We start from the raw sequence: 18887 nt of genomic DNA, 5'->3' as shown, positions 1-18887 counted from the left end.
CCCCTCCCCTCATTCCAAAACCCACCCTATCCCTGCAACCCCAATGGCCACGGCAACCAGTCCTCTGGACAAGGGAGCCACCGTGCAGTCCCTCTGCTCAAACTCTCAGCAGCAAACAGCCCACCGATGACCCCTCCCCATCCAGAGTCTCAGGACTCCAGGGCCACTCTGCACCCAGATCTCCTCTGACCTGCCTCGTCCCCAGGTTCCTCCTTTATGCTCATGTTTCCTGGGGTTTGGTCCCAGGCCTCTGGTCCTACTCCCTCTGCAAATGTGTCCTGAGTGACAGATGTGTCCTGGGCTGTTCACAGAGAGGGGACTACACCTGCATCCTCTGCCTGGACATCTCCCCTCAACACCAAACCTCAATGTCTCCCTGAACTGGACACATCGTCCTGGACCTCCAAACGTGTCCCACATCAAACTCAGCTCCCTGTACCCTGGCCTCCTCAGACCAGCTTCTTCTCCAGTATCATCACCTCTCTAGACCCACGACATGGCTGAAGCCAGGATTTTCTCTGCTGCCTTCACCCAGACCCACGGTAAACGCCTGTACTCCCTGTCCGTCCCTTCACCCCCACGACACTGCCCTCACCTCTCAACGCTGTGACCTCAACAACATCCCAGTCAGTGGTTCTCATCCTGACTTTACAGAGGAATCACCTGGGGACCTTGAAAGGTACTGTGGGTCTCATCCCACCAGCCTGGCATGTGGCCCTGGCGCCAGGTGAAGGAGCACAGACCTGGAGCACCTCCACTCCCGGCGCCTCCCTCTCAGCTCCCTTTCCTCACAGCCATCAGCCCAGCCCTCCCCTCCCCTCCCCCATGTTCCAAAACAGCCCCAGACCCAACTCATCTCTTCAGCAAATGGAATTCCTAGACACTTAACCTGACCCCAGCATTCAGTAACTTTCTGGCAGACCTGCCCAATGCCAGGCATACACCAGAACACAGAGCAGAACAACCACAACACTCACTTCAGGCATTTTCACCTGACTGGTATTTTAAGAGCCGGAGGTATAATGAAGGAACAGGAAACCAGGTCAAGTTCTTGACACACAGCTCTACCACAGAGTTTACTTGGAGAACTTCCACTGGCAACAAAAAGCAACTCAAGGACTCACAAACACAGTCCCACACTAACACGAGAAGCACCACTGGCCTGGACTGGCTTTTAAAAAGAAAAAGAAACCCCGAAACCAGCCCAATAAGAGATGAAGCCAACAGGCCCCCATCACTGAAGTGTGTGGCTCCCACACGGCACGTTGCTCGGGGACAAGGGGCGGCGGCGGCGGCGGCCATGCCCGCGGCTCACAGGCGTCCTGCAGGACCCGAGCGAGCAGACTTACGTGTCTGAGTCCTCGGAGCTGGAGTCCTCGTGGCTCTGTTCGGCCTTCCATCGCTTGTACCTGTCGATGAGCTCGGTCAGGTAGGACGTCTTCTTTGCATTGCGGATTATGAACTTGTGCTTCAGTAACTCCTTGGCAGTGGGTCTCTGGAAAACAAGCCCACCAAACAAACAAAACAGGAAAAGCATGAGACGGTGTGCTCTACGTGCTACTGGATTCTGCCCCGAAGGACAGGCTTCCGCCTCAAACGTCCAACAACCACGCTAATACGTAGAGGTGAAGTCCGACTTTCAAGTTTTTTTTCTTTAAGACTTGTTCAAAGAATGCCACTCAGCACCTGTGGGTGGGATTCAGTGTACAGTGTGGACAAGATATCGAGTATCTAAGGGGACCCTTAACATTGTTGGGGTAACCATCCAGTGAAAGCCGAGAGCTTCCCGCAGGAAAACCACGCACACAGAAAGTGCTGCGGAGAATGGCGCAGAGATCAGTCGTCATTACTGATGCTGGCAAGAGAGAAACCACGTTCTGTGCTACCTTGTTAACTTCCTGTATCGTTTGGCTCCACCACCCCCACGCAAAAAACAGTAAGATAAACATTAAGTTCACCTAGAACAAACTAGACAGGAACCAGGAGACACCCTTTCCTTGGATGCTGAGAGAGGGCCCGAGTGCTCTTGGTTACCAGCTTTCCCAGTGGAGAAACTCCGGCTTCCTGGCTGTGCCTCCTTCCCTGTGATCAGGGCAAGGACTTCACCCAGGCCCCGGCTCCGCACGGCCACAGCCAGACGGCCTATTCTGACCTCAGCCAATCGCTTTGTCCTGGAGGATGGGAAACCCAACTACAGGGAGTCTGTTTCCCAAGAAAACCACACAGCTCAAACTGGAGCAGACGGCAGGAACAGAAACCACACGAGTCCGACCGAGTCCCCACTTGCTCAGGGTTACAAAAGCTTCACTAGCCAGAGCCAGGCAGGCTTCTCATACGCAAGCTTGTGGAAAACCCAGGTCACTTCGGGCACCTTGCTCACGCCCTGCCCACGTGAGTGTGCAGCTCCAAGGATCTCAAAAGTGTCCATACGCTCAGCTTCATGTCCTTCTCAGTGCGTCTGGGATGGACATGTGTGCACGGGGCAAGCAGGCCGATACCAGAAACACATTTTCAAAGGGAAGACGTTCGTGCAGGGGGCTGTGTCTTCTCGGGGGCTGGTGCCTTGTGGCTGGGAGCAAACTCCTGTTAACAAAGCCCAGAGCCCCCTGGACACGGAGAACATCGGCCCCCACGTCACCTGATGAGCTGTGCACTCTACATCCCCCAGAGGTGCTTAGAAAATGATGCTTTCCCCATTTATTCTGTTACCAAAACTGGTAACATATTAGCAAACCATGGTGCTCTTGTAAATCTAACCATCTATTTTTAAATACACATTCATAAGTGGTTGGCGGGGGCAGACTAACTCAAGGCTAACCCTCCTAGAATATTCACAAACAAAACAAGGACATACGATGGCACACCCAACACCAAAATACACAGGTAACTTCAAAGAAATGTCCTAATTAAGAGAGAAGCAGGCTAAAACCATGCCGGCATCATCGCCACAAGACGCTGCCAGAGAGAACTCAGCAGCCGAGACAGTGAGAGGGAGGGGGGACGAGGCGACCGGTGGGGTCATGTCCTATTCCTCATCTCCTTCCTAAGACGTGTCAAAAAGACACCGAAAACATTTACTTTAAAGACATATTTAGCCATTATTTTTCAGGCCAGGCTTTGTGGTTACTAAAACAGCTAAAAATAGCTCAATCTTCCACTATAAATATTTAAAATGTTTGATTCCACATATAATACTAAGGAGAAGAGTCTCCATGCTCAGTGAAGATGAGACGCTGGAGACTCTGAAAGAAACCAGATTTTTAATCCTTAAAAGATAAACTAACAATAAAAACATACGCATAATTCAAAGCAATCAAGGATACCCATTTAGAGAAAGAGAACTACACGAGATCATAAAGACAGCTGGTCGCCACAATTAAAGACAGGCCAGCAGGACAGACACGTCTAGACCAGAGAGAGGCCCGGGACCGGGAGGCACTCACGAAGCTCGGCTCCTTGTTCAGACAGGCCTCCACGAACTCCTTGAGGGGTTTGCTGTAGTTTCCTTCCAGCGTCGGGGGGTTGTTCTTTGGAATGAGGAATAAAACCTTCATGGGATGCAGCTCGGAATGAGGCGGCTCCCCCTTCGCAAGCTCGATGGCCGTTATGCCCAGGGACCAGACGTCTGCCTGCAACAACACAGCACCGTCAGACGCAGGCAGCGGTGAGTTCCACCGACGTGCCTCTGGGGGAGAAAACCACCTCAGTGTGCTTCCAAAGAGAATCATTTTTTAACTGAAAATTAAAAAGACAAGCCTTTGATGTAATTTCAGAATAGGCAACACAGAAGAGAAAGTTTAACGTACAAAACATCTTCAGCCTGGACGCGGGGGGTGGCTTTTGTGCTGACTCACTCTTCCCTTTGCTCTTGGAGGTGTGAGACGCTCTATGTTCGTTTACATCCCTGAGTCAACCGGATAGATAACCGGGCGTGAGCAGGGGTCGCGTCTGGGGAGTTTGTGAGTCACCCCGACAAGCGATGATCAAAAACAAGCCCAGCTCTGCAGTGGGAGCAGGCACCCTGGTCTCAGCTCTACAGCCAGTCCTGGGATGCCAGATGGAACCCTAACCCGTGAGCCTAGTTCCTGCTCTATAAACGGAGACTAACACTAGGTTGTTGTGCAAAATACTCCACATGGCGCCCAGAATTTAAAAGACAGGTGTGTTCACCGTGAAAGTGGAGAGCATCAGTACAACACACCCATACGCCCAGCACGCGGCTCAATCATTAACAACCTGCCATGCAGGCTTGGTCTGTTTTTTCACCATTGCAGTTTAAAGTAAATCACAGACGTCATGACCTTTCCCCCAAGTACTGCCACTTGCCAGTGTGACGGCTTTTTATTACGTATCAACATCTAAAACTAACAGTACTTCTCAGTATCATGTAATAATTAAATTTTCTCTCAAGTGTTCAAAACAAGCCTTTTCCCAGGTGCTCTGTGTGAATCAGGATCCGATCACAGCCCGGATGTTGCAACGACCGTTAGGTCACCTAAGGCTCTTCTCATCTGGAACTGTCCACTCCCAGTCTCCCCAGTGCCACTGACGTAAGGGAGACACAGGCCACCAGCTCTGGGTTCTTTCCACCGTCACGCAACGTGCTCTTCTAGCCACTCACTTCCTGTCGAGGGACAGGCTAGTCACCACGAGGGGCCCGGCCGTGTTCACTGTGGGCCGGAATCGGGGCCCGTGTGAGGTGGCCAGTGGCTGGTGGCCAGTGGCCAGCACTACTCATGCTAAACCTGACAGGAATGACTGAGTTACTAAGGAACGTTAACTTACTGCCTGCAAGTTACCTAGCGCTCAGCAACAACGCTGACAGAGAATCTAAGCATAACTGAGTTTGTCTATTACTCTACCTGGGAAACATGGCATCAGATTCAGAACACGTGTCCACGTTTTAAAATAAAAGTTACCTGGGGATGGGCACTCATTTTCCAAAGCAATTAAAACTGAGGTGTAAGAAGAGACCTGTTTTGCCACCATTTGGGAAAGACATGAAATTAGCTGTAAAGGGAAAACTAACAGTGGTTTTCAATCATGAGCCTAAGTCAAAAGTTGCAAAGGCAGGTGCTCTGAGCTGCAGACACCTACTTGTGAACAGACTTTTCCCCCATGTGGACAATCCTAGGTACCACCGTCCTAAGTGACAACACAGAATTATCCATTACTGGTGAGGGACAGGGTGAGAGGATGCCAGGGGCTGCGACTAACACATGACAATTCTCTGAACCTTGGAAATATCGTGTCAAGTAAAGTTAAGCTGGCCACAAACCTGCAGACAAAATACAATCTATCCATAGAAAATATTCCAGAAAGAACCACAAGAGGAAGGGGGGGAGAACCATGGAGAATCCCAAATCACAGTTATAACTAGTCAAAACACAGCTCAAAATGGATTCGGTGCAACCTATTTAATTAGATGCAGTATCCCAAAGGAACACGTTAATAAGTGGCATCTGGAGGTATACAAGCCTGAGCACCTGCACAGTCAGACCCGGCCCAGCCGTCACCAGGGCCAAGAGGAGGACTGCTAGTCTCCGGGCCGGACGCTCTTCCTGCCTGCACCCTTCTCCCACCTCCAGGGTGCATTACTCACAGCCAGGAGGTGGGTGATTCCTGCTCCTGAAGAGGGACCAGTGGGCCCGGCATCAGGACAGGAGGGCCAGTGAACAGGCTAACTGCGGATTCCAACAACTGATGGCTAATCCCACCGTGTTTCCACTCATCTTTTTTTTTTTCCATCAATGCACCACCTGTTTCCATTTTTCACCGTGGTGAGATTGCAGAACAGTTATTTCAGACATGACTGGACACCAAAATAACTTAGCTTGTGCTTGGATGCTAGGCCTACAGATGTTTTTCTTTTTATCTCATTTTTTCCAGTGTTTTCCAGATTAAAGACTATGTATTGTCTTTAAGACCAAAAAAGGGAAGTTATTTACAAGAGAATACTGACAGCGGCCCATTCAGCCTCTCCAGGAGTCGTCTGGTTCACAGCAAGTCTACCGCGTGCTTCACCTGGACCTACAATCCTGACACAGAGTCTCCCCTTCCCCAGAGAGGAATTGGTCTGAATGTCCTTCCCGATGCCTTTGAAGTGGTCCCCAGGTCACTCTGACATGCTCTCAGACCCCCTGCAGCCCCGCTTACTGTCAGAGCACCGGACACCCAGCACCACAGTTACTCAGGGAAGACATAAATTGTTCAGCACAGCGCTGGGCACAACTACAGCCAAGAGGGAGTGAGTCCAGAGACAGTGTCTTCACCCAAGTCCAATCCTTTCACTAACACACCACTGTAATACTCTTACAAGAAAAACACAATAAAGATAAAGGGTCTTCCCAAAATCGGCTCCACCACTGAGCCCACAGGCTTCTTGCTGGAAGAGCAGAGTTCCCTCCCGTGGCACCAGCTCCAAAGTCTGGGGACTTCTTAACCAAGCTACCCCAAGTCACCTTAAAAATAATAGTAACGATGAAGGTTCCTAACGGACATGGGGCAACACAACTCAGTAATGCTGTGCTTAGACCAAGAATGCAGACACATTCAGAACAGCTAAGCAGCCAGGACAAGCAACAAGGGGCAAAAGTACTGGTCCTGGCGTGACTGTGTTACACAGGGCTCCAGATGCAGATGAGACTCAGGGCTACAGCCCGTCAGCCCAGTGAGGGGAAGATGCTGGGGGTCATTCCATCCTTACCCACTCCACCTCCCCAGGAGGGTCAGCGTGTGGCCCCCAAGATGAAGCTTCCTCGGGGACCCTAGGGCTGGAAGCTCTTCACCTGTAACATGGGCAGTAGTGGGGCAAGCCGTCCAGACGTGCAAGCACGGAAGGACACAAGGCAGAGGTGGAGGGAGGCTGAGGAGGTCTGTGTATCCGGAGACCAGGTGTGTCCGGCACAGAGCACAACCGCCCTGTCAGACGAGCCAGAAGGACACCCCCATACAACGTGGGAAGCAGGCTGGCGACAAGCTGCTGGCCCCGGTGTCACACCACCCCTCGGGCCCCGGCCTCATCTGCACTTCCCACACCTCCTATGTCAACACACCTGGAAAGCAAACTTCACAAACATTTTCTCACGTGAGTTCCAGCTAAGAGTTCCTGGGTCTAATCCAAGTAAATGAAAGAATTAGCTTTTGAGAGACGCCAGAGGGAGGGAAAAGTCGATAAAAGGTGAGCAAGGAACATGACACATTTGTTCCCCAGCCAAGGTGCACGCCCGGTGGGCTTGAGACAGCAGCTTCATCCACCGAAAAAGAGCACGTCAGAGAAAAGCTCCCAGCCATGCGGGAGCATTTCGCTCCTGACAGCTCCAGGGGACAGGGGGCAACGCTTCACGACGCAGGGGAATCAACTGCTCAGAGGCCGCCTTTGGCAGACACCCAGAGAGGTCCTGCCCTGGAAGGAAGACGGGGAGGAAAAGGTCTCAGGCCAAGTCCTGAGGACGAAGAGCGAGGCGAGCAGCGATGAGTAATACTGAAAGCGCACTATCTGAGTCCTGAGTCACAGGGGCCACCGCTGATCACCTAACTGACCAGAAAGGATGAGGTGTGATCAGACGGGTTAAGAAACTCAGATTGTAGTCACAGCCCTACCAAAATCTAGAACTGTGAACTTTGATAAATGGGCCTCAGCTTGGAATAAAGAGAATGAACTGAACATCTTAAAATAATACAACCCCAGGAAAAAGCCAACAGCACAAGTGGCTGCCGAGGGGACAAGCAGCCATGGGCCTAATCCGTCCCACAGGGCAAGTCACTCACAAGCAACCAACACGCCAGGGGTGACAGCTCTACTGTCTTGAGGGTTGAGAACCCAGCAGTCACCTAATGGCCCATAACCACCAAGGCCATCAGCGTGCCATGGGAGTCACAGCCGCCACCACGGCTCAACAGCGAGAGCCAGGTCCACCCCGCGTGCTGGGACCAGGCACACGTGCAACCGCAGCACCGACGTCCCAGGAAAGGTGACTCTACGCCCAGTGGGCCACGTTTAACTCGGGGGGGATCTGCCATGTGCTGCGAAGACTTCCACTGAAAGAGAGGAAATCCTGTTTGGCTTGTCAATGTATCTGAATTAAGTATTTGCCTAGAAATACTGGTTTAGAGAAGCTTTTTCTCTGTGGAGATCTCATGTGGAGATTTGCTGTGTTCTACTTAAGAAAGCTGAAGGGCAACAGGGAACAAAGAACACAGGAAAAACTGGGAGAGCACAACACATGGCAGGTAAAGAGGTTGAAAAAGAGGAATCAGGACTTAGCCTCATGTCGTTAAGGGGCCTCTGAGAGGAACGACCCCCACTGGGAATAAATACAATGAAGGAAGAGCCTGCAGCAACCACTAAAAGCGCTGCTCTTTCCAGATGCTGGGCTCACATTTCTGTCGATTCTTCCTTGCAGGATCCTTTCTGTACTTGTCTCTTAAATACTGTTCAGAGTTCTGTTTGAGGCCCTCCCCCCGCCTCACTCTTCTACTCCAACTACCACCTGCACATCCTGACCCCTCTCTGAGGACCCACATCCCACGTGCCTCCGCCCGGCTGAGCTGGACCCATCCTCACCACCCCGGTCCTCAGTCCCCCTACATGCTGCTTCTCTGGGCTCCCCACCATCAAGCAGACATGTCTGAGCTAAAATACTCAGAGCTCTCAGAGCCCTCATGACCTACATCAAGGTACCGGCTTCACCCCAACAGGACAAGCTGTAAGGTTCAAGCACAGGAGTGACAGCTCTGCAGACCCACGAGCTGAGGTGCCCGCCCTCACCTTGGAGTCGTAGGCCGACTGTTTGATAACTTCGGGTGCCATCCAGAACGGGGTGCCCACGAAGGTGTTTCTCTTTATCTGGGTATCAGTCAGCTGGCCCGCCACCCCAAAATCAGCCAGCTTCACTTCTCCGTGTTCAGAGAGCAGCACGTTGGCAGCTGCAAAATAAAACCAAAGATGCCTCCTGACGTCATCTGCTGGACAAATTCCAACCGCTGTCATTCTGGGAACATGGGCACCCTCGCCATGGTGACATCACACGCACAACAAGAACAGGCACCGAGGGTGCGGTTTTGGTGAGCAACCCCCTCCCCGAGGGCCGCCACCCCCGGGGATGCTGGAGGCACTGTCCCAGTGCCTGCAGGACAGCTTCCCTGGAGAAGAGAGGCAGAGCTAAAACTCCACAACTCACCCCACACCCCAGGTATTTCAAAGGAATATAAAGAGGTTTGCTCACCTTTAATATCTCTATGAATTTTCTTCTCTGAATGCAAATAGTCAAGTCCTTTCAGTATTTCTCGTAATATGGTAGCAATCTGGGTTTCATCTAAAGGGCCAGGTTCTAACTAATAAGGAAAAAAATGATTAAAGTTACTTAAATGATTAGGGAAAAAAAAGTTTGAGATGACAGAACAGAGTCAACGTTACCTGGACAAGAATAATCAACATGTGAAATCTTCTTCACTCCAAAACAGACATATGGCCCAAACAATTAAAACCCATTTAAAGGGCCCTAAAAACAAACAAAAAACAAAAGAACCAGAGAAACTGACTTTGCTGAAAAAAGCGATCAAAGTCGGGCCAGTGAGAAAGGCGTGGTAGCCGGCCGCACCCGCGGCCTGAGCCGTGAGGGCGGTCAGTCCACAAAGCAGCAGCTGGGGACCTCACAGGCCTTGCCGGGGCGGGGGGGGGGGGGTGCAAAGTAGCCCAGCTCTGTCCTAACATGGGTGACAGTCACCAAAACAGCAGTGGTCAGCAAGAGAAGGCCTGGGAGCTGACTGCTTCCTGAGGTGACCCCTGCACCGGAATTTTTTAAATCTGAATTTTAAAACTTGAGGGAAGAGAGCTGAAAAGAGCTCATTCCCTAATGATTGGCATTGCGTTATGTAATACACACAAACACAGGTGTTATGTAATAAAAAACATCAGTTAATATATTACCCCAAATGGCATAGTAATTGTTTCAGAAAAACCTGAAGGAATTAACACTGACTCCTCAATATTCTTCACTGTACAAAGACGTAAGGCAGACATGTCACATATCCCCATTTCAAAAGGAAAAAAACAGACAAGTTCTAGAGCTCAAACGGGATAGTGAGTCTGCCATCACCTGCAGAGCAGGGAATTCAACCACAACTAATCACGTGAATTACTTCCGCAAAACCTCCTAACACTCCCTCCCGACGGACTAACAGTAGAAGCAACAGAGGAAGGGGCAGAATTCTAGTAATTCACTTTTCATCTGAATGACAATGCTCGGTATGACGTTTTCAGACCTGACCGTGAATGCTGTCATAACTCCAGTCCCCACATGTCAGTCACCAGGCAGCCACAACCCCGTGACACTCACCGAGTAGGTTTAAAAAAGACAGATGTGCTTAAACCAAAGGGCATGGAAATCAAGACGCCCTTTCTTCTGAGGTAGCGTTACGACAGACACTTTCTGGAGCAGACAGTTTCACTTGTGTGTGTCTGAGCCTTCAGTGGGACAGGAGGATGGAGATGGAACAGTTGATCACTCCTGGGCCCAGGGCTGGGGCTCGAGCCAAGAGCCCCCTCCTCACTTCATACAGCTTAATGGTGCCTGGTCCACCCAGCGAGCTGTGCCCCTCTGCTCACGGGCCCAACCTGGTCTCCAAGAAAATCCACAAAGCCCAGGGGGCAGGAGGGTGGCCTGTGCGGCAGCTCAAGCCGCCACCTCACACTGAGAACCCAGGAGGAAGGGGCTTAAAGCCATCACGCTGCCCAGGTGACTAGCCTCCCGAGGGTCCCCCCCCAACATGGTAACTGAGACACGGCCCACGATCCGCAGACGGAGGCCTGTGCTGCACGCCTGGCTCCGCAGGGACCTCCTCCCCTCCTTCCCCAAGTTACCTCACCCATGGTCTTGTCCTCAAGAAACACACGTGGAAATGACCATTCCTAAGGACACAATTTAGAAACCCTGCCTGGTCTGCCTTCTCCGTGCTTATCTGTGGGTGCACAGGTTGTAGGAATTTCAACACTCAGAATGAGGGAAACGCACTTTTCTCATAACCAGGGGGAAAGGTGGGGGAAAGCGGAGATTCCTGCGGATCTGCTTCTCCTCACGGCACCTGATGGCAGGAGGGTGATTGTTCAAGGTCGTTCAGAACCCTATCCCAGAGCACAGGTTCTGTTTCCTCCTCCAGCAGGTTCTCGCCCAAGCAGAGGATCAGTAATACTTGGCTGGACTTAGGCTTAACCGCCTCCCCCTCCTACAATCAGGTGTCCGGAAGGGAGAGCAGAGCAGCCTGGAGTCACCGCCGAGGGGAGGGAAGAGCTGAAGAAACCCAGAGAACCCTCCCTTGATCACTAAGGGCTGGCTCTCTGATTAATCTATGCCCGGTCCGCCCTTCTAAATCTGGCCTGGGAGCCACCCTCAATGACCACTATCTACGCGGGGGGCGGGGGGCGGGGGACACACCACTGACAGCGGGGAGGTCCTGCGGTGAGCGGTCAGAGGTACTTGGCTGTCCTCTCCAGCACAGGGCTCCTTGCTGAGGGTGAGACCAGGCTGAGCTGAGTCCTCTATTTACATTCTCCACCATTAACACTTCTAAACAGTATAAACACGGTCCTCTCGGTCATTAAAAGGACTGTGAAATCTTCAAATAATGTTTTTAAAAGAAAGACTCTCAGGAAAACGCAGCCAGTACCCCATCTCTGGATGACTCTGGACACCCTCTCCCAAGTCTGCTTCCCCTTCTGCCTCTGTAACGGGGACTCTCAGCATCACATGGCTCCCCTGACTAGGGACCACAGCCGCCAGCAGCATGTGCGGGCCCGTGACCAAGGTCTTGCCTAACGAATGTGAGAAGTGACACGTGCTACTCACCACCCCCTGCCCCGGTCCTGGCTTTGAAACGCCAGCAGCCGGAGAGGACGATGACAGAAGACCACGGGAAGCCCCCCCACCACAGCAGGGCCCAGAGACCACTGACCCACGTGTGGGAGAGAAATAAATCCCACTGCATGTGAGACACTGTTTGGGGGCCACTACAGCAGCAGCTTGGCCTAAACATCACGGAACACGCCACCTCATTTTAAAAGAAATCATGTTGCAAAGTAAGTCTGTCAAACATCTCTGCCTGACTGAGTGGCCAGTTTACACAGCCAAGCTCCTTCTTTTAAGAGTCCAAGGTGGTCCCTTAGATTCTCGGGCAGCGAGGACAGACTCATCTTTTCATCAGGGAAAGTCTTCCAGTCCCAGGTCCTCCCAGCTAACCCACGCCCCAGGTCTCCCGCTTCGCCTCCCTCTGCTTTGTTTCCCTGTAGCGCTTTCCCACCGCGTCTGACCACGTGCCTCCTTCCCCCAGCAGAACGTAGCTCCTAAGAGGGGCTTCCTGCTGCCCTGTTCACTGCTGTCACTCCCGACGGCCAGACCGGCGCCTGACATGCAGCACACAGCAAAAATTTTGAGTGAAAAATGAATTTACCCAAAATCTATCACATTTTAAGTTATATGGTCGTGGACTTACATGATGCCTACTACGCTCCTAACTTATGGTTCCCTAGAAGCAGATGGAATTTGAGAAATTATTCATATAGTGGTTTTCAAATTATATTCACTCAAAGGACCCAGTATTTCCTCAGAGTGGTCTTGGGGATCCTGCAAATGTGTGTATTCAATTTATTCAATTTTCTTTGAAATTAAAAAAAAATAGCAGATCGAACACACTCAAAAGTGCACAGGGCCAGGGCTTTGAAGCCAGTCAGAAAAAGGTCCAAAGTCCAGCTCTGTTTGCTAGCCAGGACCCCTAACTTCTGAGAGTTTCCATCTCCTCAATTAAAACGAGATGACTCAGGGACATTCAAAAAGGGATGCCTGGTTCTTGTCATCAGAGTCACTCCTGTGGAAAGTAGATGGCACTCTGCTGGGGCTCACACCACACGGAATTTTCTTTTTAATAAGTGGAGATAATTTTATACTTCCTTCCAACTGCAACGTCTAAAATTTCACAGGCTTCAAAGCTCCAAAGAAAGTTGCCACTAAATAAATTAAATCGTTGTGGCAGTAAGAATGAATAAACTAAAGCATTTAGAGACTAGAATTGCTGCTCTGAAGGACTCAGTGCTGGAAAAGAGTCCCCACACGTAACTTTCTGTATGCCACAAACGAAATTCACTTAAGATAATAGTGAATCTAATTATACAAAACGAGGCAATTTTCTGCATTTCTGTAGTATTTCCCAAAAGAGTAAAAAAAATGAAAAGCTCTGTGTATAATACGTATATTTATAGAAAAGCAAAGCAAGTCATAAAATTTATTGAGCTGTTTCATTGTTTTCTCCATTTAAATATAATTGTTTATACCATATTAAATTTTTTTCTTGAAATTCCCTTTTGAACACTATTTTGACCAAGTGCTTACATGTTTTATGTAACCCAATGTGATTTTTCTAATTGGGCACGTAAGACTTTTGGAGATACATATAGTTTGAGAGGTTTACCTCCTCCTCTCCCCAAAATAGTATTACTATGAGAAAGTGAACTCCTTTTAATCAAAGGGTATTTCTTAGTGAATAAAATCTGTGTCGACTATAACCACTAAAAAACACGGGCATCTTCCAGCCCTGAGAGCAGTGAAAACCACAGACCCATCACCCTGACAAATCTGTAGCAAGCAGGACACATCCTCTTAACACGAAAATGATAGATCAGGCCTGACCTGGAGATCAGCACTCACCCAAAAAGCCCAGTTTTTACAGGACGGGCAGGGATAGAGCGCCGATTACAATGACTTCCCTGCACAGGTACGAGATGTCAGGGGCTAAACAAATCTTTTAATTTGTTAACTGTTAAAACTTGTTTTGCATATACTGTGTTTCAGGGACGACTTAAGTAACACTTATGATTTGCTGGTCATTTCTGAGCACTTTGTCAGAGACCAACAGGTAACCATGCTCTTCCATGAGAATGGAGCTGCAGGCCGTGACGCTGAGGTCACCCTACACCAAGCTCCCACTCTGGTGTGAGTGGGCTGGTGCACCCAGTGCCACAGCAGCGCCAGGCTGGGTCGGAGACACAGCCACTGGTGGGGATCCAGCCTCACCATAAACACACTGTGAGCCCAGCAAGGCCTCTGCGTGTGCATCCAGGAAACACAAGTGTACGCTCCCACTAGACCTGACCATTGCCTCGTGTGGTGTCATGCCATCCCCCACCCCTAAAAGCAAATTTAAATTTTTAAAAATTCTAATTAATTATAAATGAAAATGTTCCACATATATTTTAGGAGCTACCATCTAAAACATGAAACAATGATGGGGTATCAGCTCCTCAAGGTTAAAACCAGTTTCAGAAAATAAGAAACTGTTCTTAGGTCAGACAGTGGTGGGCAACAACCCGCATGGCTGCTTGGGATGAACTCACTGGTTTCCCACAAAAGAGCAAAACTGGTTTCAAAAGGAGACCTATAATTTTCAGCAATATTATCAGAAGCAGATATTCCTACCATAAGGCATAGTTTGGTCCTTTCTTCATGCAGCTGAAGAGGGAAACAGAAATGGATAAAAACAGAATTATCTTTGTAAGCAAGATTTACTGGTAAGCAGACAGCTTCACCAGGGAATTCTACCAAACATACAAAGAAGAACTCATAGAAGTCTTTCTCAAACTCTTCCAGAAGATTGCCAAAAGGAGAGAATACTCCCAAACTCATTCTATGAAGCCATCATCACCCTGATATCAAAACCAGGCAAAGACACTACCAAAAAAAGAGAATTACAGACCAGTATCACTGATGAACATAGATGCAAAAATCCTTAACAAAATATTAGCAAATAGAATTCAACAGCACATAAAAAAGATTATACATCATGATCAAGTGGGGTTCATCCCAGGGACACAAGGGTGGTTCAACATATGCAAATCAATGTAATACATCACATCAACAAGAGAAAGGACAAAAACCACATGATCATCTCAACAGATGCAGAAAAAGCATTTGATAAAATGCAACACCCATTTATAATAAAAACTCTCACCAAAGTGGGTATAGAGGGAACATATCTCAACATCATAAAAGCTACATATGACAAACCTACAGCCAGCATAGTACTCTACGATGAAAAACTCAAAAGCTTCCCACTATTATCTGGGAGAAGACAAGGCTGCCCCCTATCACCACTCCTATACAACATAGTCTTGGAAGTCCTAGCCACAGCAATCAGGCAAGAGAGAGAAATAAAAGGGATCCAAATTGGAAAAGAAGAGGTACAAGTGTCACCATATGCAGATGACATGTTACTATATATAGAAAAACCTAAAAGGTCCACACAAAAACTACTAGAACTAATCGAAGAATTCAGCAAGGTAGCAGGTTACAAGATTAATGTTCAAAAATCAGTTGCATTTCTTTACACTAATGATGAATCAACAGAAAAAGAAAGTAAAGAAACAATCCCCTTTAAAACAGCACCCAAAGTAATAAAATCCCTAGGAATAAATCTAATCAAGGAGGTGAAAGACTTATACACAGAAAACTATAAACCATTGATGAAGGAAATTAAAGAAGACATAAAACAAATGGAAAGATACCCCATGCTCCTGGATTGGAAGAATCAATATTGTTAAAATGGTCATACTGCCCAAGGCAATTCACAGATTTAATGCAATCCCTATCAAATTACCCAGGACATATTTCAGAACTAGAACAAATCACAATAAAATTTATATGGAACCACAAAAGACCTAGAATTGCCAAAGCATTTCTGAAGAAAAAGAAAGAGGCTGAAGGAATAACTCTCCCAGACTTCAGACAATACTATAGAGCTACAGTAATCAAGACAGCATGGTATTGGTACAAAAACAGACATATAGACCAATGGAACACAATAGAGAGCCCAGAAATGAACCCACAAACTTTTGGTCAACTAATCTTTGATAAACGAGGTAAGAATATACAGTGGAATAAAGACATTCTCTTCAGCAAATGGTGTTGGGAAAACTGGACAGCAGCATGTAAATCAATGGAGCTAAAACACTCCCTTACACCATACACAAAAATAAACTCAAAATGGATTAAAGACTTAAACATAGACAAGATACAATAAACCTCCTAGAAGAAAATATAGCCAAAACATTATCTCACAAACATCTCAAAAATGTTCTCCTAGGGCAGTCTACCCAAGCAATAGAAATAAAAGCAAGAATAAACAAATGGGACCTAATTAAACTTACAAGCTTCTGCACAGCAAAGGAAACCATAAGTAAAACAAAAAGACAACCTACGGAATGGGAGAAAATTTTTGCAAATGAAACCCACAAAGGCTTGATCTCCAGAATACACAAGCAGCTCGTACAACTTAATAAGAAAAAAGCAAACAACCCAATCCAAAAATGGGCAGAAGACCTAAACAAGCAATTCTCCAAGGAAGAAATACAAATGATCAACAGGCACATGAAAAAATGCTCAGTATCACTAATTATCAGAGAAATGCAAATCAAAACTACAATGAGGTATCACCTCACACCAGGCAGAATGGTCATCATTCAGAAGTTCACAAATGAAAAATGCTGGAGAGGCTGTGGAGAAAAGGAAACCCTCCTACACTGCTGGTGGGAATGCAGTTTGGTGCAGCCACTGTGGAAAACAGTATGGAGATTCCTCAAAAGACTAGGAATAGACTTACCATATGACCCAGGAATCCCGCTCCTGGGCATATATCCAGAAGGAACCCTACTTCAAAAAGACACCTGCACCCCAATGTTCATAGCAGCACTATTTACAATAGCCAAGACATGGAAACAGCCTAAATGTCCATTGACAGATGACTGGATAAAGAAGATGTGGTATGTTTATACAACGGGATACTATTCAGCCATAAAAATGACAACATAACGCCATTCGCAGCAACATCGATGTTCCTGGAGAATGTCATTCTAAGTGAAGTAAGCCAGAAAGAGGAAGAAAAATACCATATGAGATTGCTTATATGTGGAATTAAAAAAAAAACATAAATACAAAACAGAAACAGACTCATCGACATAGAATACAAACTTATGGTTGCCAAGGGGGCGGGGGGGTAGGAAGGGAGCCTGGGATTTCAAAAATTGTAGATACTGACAGGCATATGTAGAATAGATAAACAAGATTATACTGTACAGCACAGGAAAATAGATTCAAGATCTTGTGGTAGCTCACAGCAAAAAAAAAAATGTGACAATGAATATATGTATGTTCAGGTATAACTGAAAAACTGTGCTCCACACTGGAATTTGACAACATTGTAAAATGACTATAACTCAATAAAAAAAGTTTAAAAAAAAAAAGATTTACTGGTAAGAGCTTCGATGCGTATTAAACATCCGACGTGATACTTACTAGATCCAGTGCGGAGCCTCCACCAAGATATTCCATTATTATCCACAATTTAGTGTCCTACAAAAACAAAAAAAAGGGAGGGAAGTTATTTTTTTTAAAGGCAAAAAAGATTATTTTATATTTTTCACCGTGGAGCTTTTATACATATGCAACAGCAAGGAAAGTGTGTCTGAGGGAGTTCCGTGTGGGAAACCTGCATTGTGTCAGCGGGGATCCCGCATCAGACCCTCCCACCCAGGCAGGGGGTCCCACACCTACTGAACCAGAGGGTAAGGACACCCATTTCCACACAACCTCAGCAAGTGACCTTCAGGTGCAGGAGGGTTTGGAAACCAGTCCCCAAAACCAGGCAAAGCCAGCAGCAGCCATGCAGGTCCTGCCACGGGCGTCAGCCAGGAGGTGCCAGGAGCACAGCCATGGGGACAGGTCCCCTTCCTCCGGCCTGCAGCTCTAAGACGCACAGAGAAGGCAGCACAGCTCATGTAGCCTTCCACCTGCTGCCCAGAGCCTGTCCTCCAGCACCCCTCACCAGCCTCCAGGTCTGGTGTCTTTTCCTTTTGTCTCTCCTGAAGCCACGCAGCCCCCATGACTCCCAGAGTTCTCTTTTCAAACACAAGTCCCAGAGGACTAGAAATCAACTCTCGCAGGGGTGGCCAACACCATTTTGGACAGCACAAGAAAGCTCAACTGTTTTTCTACAAGGAACATGGAAGTTCACATTTCTACTCCCACACCCTTTCCTCCGGCGCCGTCTGGCCCAGCTTCCATCCCTTTTATTTGATGGTGTTGAGGGTGAGTCCCCAACAGTGAGAGAAGCTGTTGCCCCCTCCACTCCCACCTGCAGGGAGCCGGGGCTGAGCAACAGGACCGCCTGGGAAACAATCTGCTCTGACTCTGAGGTGTGGGGCCACCACGCTACTTCCGGAAGCAGCAAGACAAGGGATCCACCTCGCCCTCCTTTCTGAAGCTCCACATTTCTAGTCCTTGCTGGGCTGGCCCCGCGGCCAACTGCTCACCTGCCTGCCTGCCTGGGAACAAAGTGACCCTGCATATGGCTACCTTCCCCTTTCAGGGAGCCTAAAAGGGGACAAAGTGACCCTTTATCCTGTGTTGTCCTAAACCCTCAGGGGAATTTCAGCCAAAGCAAACAACTGGCAAGCCTAGGCTCCCCAGCGGAAAGGCTTTACACAGCCCCACCCTTCGCTGTAAAGGCTTCGCCCCCCGGGAGAGCTGGAGCAACAAGACCAGCCCAACTTCCACAACAAAGCAGCTCGTTCCTGGAACCAGACACACAGGGTCTGAACGCTACCCACCATGAGGTCCGCCAGACTGGGGCGGGGGGCGGGAGGGGGGCACTTAGGAAAATATCGCTAGGTCCTTCATTCAGGCCGCTGCTTTTTAAATACCTTGGCCAGGTCCTAAGACCAACGAGCTTTTGTCCTTGGTTCCACCAGTTCCACCAGTTGGGGAATGGGAAATGAATCATGAAAGGTTCCACTGGTCCCCACCTGAAGCTGCTTCCCAACCTCACTGAGTGTGGCGCTCACGGCA

At 48.6% G+C, this 18887-nt stretch overlaps 1 protein-coding gene across 1 annotated transcript in view; it reads right to left on the bottom strand.

The window, feature by feature from the left end:
• The window catches only part of STK24 (serine/threonine kinase 24), a 93140-nt gene that overhangs the window by 8522 nt on the left and 65731 nt on the right, over positions 1 to 18887 (bottom strand). The window contains exons 3-7 of the mRNA XM_031466241.2: positions 17337 to 17393; positions 9228 to 9336; positions 8771 to 8928; positions 3444 to 3629; positions 1350 to 1495 (exon numbers count right to left, since the gene is read on the bottom strand). Coding sequence (XP_031322101.1) covers positions 1350 to 1495; positions 3444 to 3629; positions 8771 to 8928; positions 9228 to 9336; positions 17337 to 17393 — 656 coding nt within the window. The remainder of the gene's footprint in view (positions 1 to 1349; positions 1496 to 3443; positions 3630 to 8770; positions 8929 to 9227; positions 9337 to 17336; positions 17394 to 18887) is intronic.

This window comes from Camelus dromedarius, chromosome 13, assembly GCF_036321535.1.
Source record: "Camelus dromedarius isolate mCamDro1 chromosome 13, mCamDro1.pat, whole genome shotgun sequence".
Taxonomy (NCBI): Eukaryota; Metazoa; Chordata; class Mammalia; order Artiodactyla; family Camelidae; genus Camelus; species Camelus dromedarius.
The sequence above is the reverse complement of the archived record's forward strand: the minus strand, read 5'-3'. Positions and strand labels throughout refer to the sequence as shown.